General features: G+C 39.7%; 1 protein-coding gene across 1 annotated transcript; it reads right to left on the reverse strand.

Moving 5' to 3' along the window:
• Nucleotides 1-1,173: 1,173 nt before the first annotated feature.
• On the reverse strand, nucleotides 1,174-1,979 carry LOC143571739 (uncharacterized). Its single transcript, XM_077057080.1, has 2 exons — nucleotides 1,670-1,979; nucleotides 1,174-1,559 (listed from the first exon to the last, which is right to left on the reverse strand). The coding sequence occupies exons 1-2, from the start codon at nucleotides 1,977-1,979 to the stop codon at nucleotides 1,174-1,176; spliced, it is 696 nt and encodes a 231-aa protein (XP_076913195.1).
• Nucleotides 1,980-3,839: the final 1,860 nt, after the last annotated feature.

The following is a 3,839-nucleotide window of genomic DNA, read 5'->3' on the forward strand; positions in this document are numbered from 1 at the left end:
ATACCTATCATGAACTAGGCTCAGTTTGGTTTTGAATCTTGAGCCGTAAGATTAGAGGGTGTTTGTGTTGTGTTTTTGAGTGTGTTATGTAGGCTAGAAGATAAGAATGAGGGTTTTAGGGTTTTAGGGAGGTTTAAGGGGTTTGTATACCCTTAAGCCCATGGACCTAAGGCCTATCACCGTCCCTTATTCTATCTTTTATTAACCAAGCCCACACTCTATTATTGTATTTAACTTAACTAAATCTCAATACACTTTTAAATAAACACAATTCCTTTTATTTATTATTATCAAAAGTAGGATGTTACAAACCCCGAGATGAACTCAGACACAAATATATCAAAGATAATCAGTGGTGGTAGGTAGGTAAGAACTGTGATCATGATGGTGGATTAGAGTGACAGTGTTGGTGTGGTGTTTAAAGCCACGATAATGGTGGCAGTGGGTGATGGTGGTTATCGGTGGTGGGCAATGATTGTCATGTTGAGATGATTCTGATGGTGATGATGAGATAATGAGATGATGACGATGTTGATGGTGGTTATCGATGGTGTACGGGAGAGGATATGAGAGATAATAATGATGATTAAGTGAAGAGGCAGTGGTGGTGGTGACCGCTATATTAAATTTTTTGTTGGATTTGTTTTTACCCATCACGTAACGCGATTGGTATGAGAGAGGTTTGTCACGTAACGCGACCCAAATAAAATCAAATTAGGGTTTTGAACCCACCACGATACGCGATGGGTACTATCCAACATCATCGCGTAGCGCGATGATGTCAGCAATGCCAGAATCTCGTGGTCCATCGCAATATGCGATGGGATATGAAGGATGCCATCGCTTTACGCAATGACGTTATTTGTGATTGAAACTGTCCATCGCGTATCGCGTATCGCAATGAAACTTTTTCATAGATTGTTTTGCCCAAACCTCTGGTCCACACATTTTCAGACCCGACCACTTTTAGACTTCCCAACATCACCCTGAACACGTTTCTGAACTAAAAACATACTTTACGTTCCTGGAAACAACTATAAATGACCAAACTTTTACCAAACTCTATAGTGTGTAGGTTCACAAAAAGCTTCCCACACTTAGTCTTTGAAGCCCCGAGTTGCCTCCCAGTCAGTGCAGAATTTCGTGTCTCCAACTCTACATCACCTCGAGTGTTCAATTATCTTCATAAACTGGGGAGGTTACCAAGAAGCTCACTGATTCCTTATCCATGTTGTGGATATCTTCCAACTCCAAATATGGCTTCAATCTATAGCCATTTACCACTTGCCTTACAAGGTCATCAAAGTCTTCTATTTCGTATTGACCATGGTTTCCAACTCCAACAATCGAGTACGAACCTGTCCCCTTGCTCTTCAAGTTACCCGGAAAGAGTTTCATTCTAGTAATGTAAAACCAAACTCTTTGACCAATTTCAAAGTTATTTAGCTGGATCTTTGCATCACGGACCTTCTTCATCTTCGCCTTGTATGCCAATGCACACTCGTATGCCTCGTCTCTTAGCTCCTTAATCTCGCACAAGGCTAACTTTTTAGCTTTACCTACATCATCATAACTCGTGTTAACTTGTTTGTGGCCGAATAAGCTCTTTGTGAAATTTCAACAGGTAAATGTCATTCCTTATCATACACAAGTCTATAAGGTGTGGTACCAATCGATGTTTTATAAGTTATTCGGGAGGCCCATAAAGCATAGGCCAACTTAGTCGACCAATCCTTACGGTCCATCCGAGCTGTTTCGATACAAATCTGTTTAATTTGCCAATTGAACACTTCAACGTGTCCTCTCATTTGTGGATGGCGAGTAGTTTCAATCCTATGATCAAGCCCATATTGTTTAAGCAACTTACCGAAATTTAAAATTCTTGAAATGGGATTCCCAATAACTAATGATGGTCCTGGGAATTCCAAATCTCGAGTAAATATTGGTTTGCACAAAGTTGCAAACGACAAGGTGATCATTTGTTCTAGTGACTATCGCCTCAATCCATTTAGATACACAGTCGACGGCCGCTAGGATATATAAATTACCATATGAACTCAGGAATGGGTCCATGAAATCGATCCCACAAACACCAAATATGTCAACTACTATGATTAGTTTCAAGGGAATCTCATCCCTCTTAGAAATTATCCCAACTTGTTGACACATTTAACAATGTGTCACAAACTCGTGAGCACCCTTAAACATTGATGGCCGATAAAAGGCACCCGTGAGGACTTTTTTAGGAGTTTTCTGGCCACTAAAATGACCCCCACAAGTGGATGAAAGAACGTGTTCTAACACGGATCGGACGTCCTCCTCGGGAATGCATCGTCTGATCATCTGATCTGCACCAATCTTGAACAAATCTGGGTCATCCCAAATATATTGTTTAGCTTGTGTCTTCATATGTTTCTTTTTTCTCCTTGGACAATGCTCTGGTATATAACCTAAAACTTTAAAGTGAATAATATATGCCAATGAAGGGAAGGACATTATTTCACATGATTCGGGAAGGGCTCGTTAGCAGGCTTGTCCTCGTCCCCATCTTCCACATGATTCGGGACAAGTGATTTGCAACAAGAATTTCCACTACCCTTTTTGTCTAGAATCTCTAAATCAAACTCCTACAGGAGCAAAACACATCTGGTCAAGCTCGGTTTTGCATCTTTCTTATCCATGAGATACCTAACAACATAATGGTTAAAAAAAAAAGGGCTTTACTACCTCGTATGTAAGACCGAAATTTATCTAGAACATATGCTAGTAACTCCTTCATGGTTATGGTATAATTCAATTGAGCATCCGAGAGGGTTTACTTGCGTAGTATATTGCAACGGGTTTCTTTCAACCCGTTGACCCAAAACAGCCCCAACCGCATAATCACTTGCATCACACATTATTTCAAAAGGTAAATTAAAATTACGTGATTGCAAGATTGGTGCTTCAACCAATTTTTGTTTCAAAATGTCAAAAGCCTTAGCACATTCAACATTAAAGTCAAATGTGGCATCCTTTAATAATAAATTATATAATGGTTTGGTGATATCACTAAAACCTTAATTAAATCGTCTATAAAAATCAGTTTGACCCAAAAATGATCTAATGCCTTTGACATTCGTGGAATGAGGTAGAGTTGAGATAACTTTCACTTTAGCACGGTCTACCTCTATCCCATGACTCGATACCACATGGCCCAAAACAATCCCCTCTTGGACCATCAAATGGCTCTTCTCCCATCTAGTATCAAATTCGTTTCGAAACATCTTTTCAAAACCCTTTCAAGCTAATTTAAACATGACTCGAAAGATGTGCCAAAAAATAGAGAAATCATCCAAGAATATTTCCAAAGACTCCCCCACCATATCTGAAAATATAAACATCATACACCTTTAAAAGGTGGTGAGGGCTTTGCATAGTCGAGATGACATTCGCTTCGATACGAATGTGCCATACGGGCAAGTAAACACGGTATTCTCATGATCTTCAAGATGAATGGCTATCTAATTATAACCTTAATAACTGTCTAGAAAACAATAAAACTACTGACTTGATATATTCCCTACAATTTGATTATTAAACGAAAACGAGAATTGATCTTTCGAGGCAGTAGGAGAAATCCGACTCCCGGTTATCGAATAGACCTCATTACCTGAGTCGACCTTGAAGGCTTGGATGCCCGCCTTCTTCGGTAAAGTCTGAGTCGGGCTCACCCACATTTTGTCAGAAATGGCAAATATGATACCTGCATTTAGCCACATCAGCACCTCACTAATCTTCACTACCTCTCGCATATTTGGGTTCAACCTCTTTTGAACATCATGTTCGGGTTTGACATA

The sequence above is a fragment of the Bidens hawaiensis genome, unplaced genomic scaffold (assembly GCF_021521415.1).
Source record: "Bidens hawaiensis isolate Kalapana, Puna unplaced genomic scaffold, B.hawaiensis_p1.1 tig00025558_1, whole genome shotgun sequence".
NCBI lineage: Eukaryota > Viridiplantae > Streptophyta > Magnoliopsida > Asterales > Asteraceae > Bidens > Bidens hawaiensis.

Excerpts from the sequence above, each read along its gene's own strand:
- LOC143571739 (XM_077057080.1), bottom strand. The coding sequence starts at position 1,979 with ATGATCACCTTGTCGTTTGCAACTTTGTGCAAACCAATATTTACTCGA. Across the intron at positions 1,560-1,669 it reads AACTTATAAAACATCGATTG|GTAAAGCTAAAAAGTTAGCC; the intron begins GTACCACACCTT and ends ATGATGATGTAG.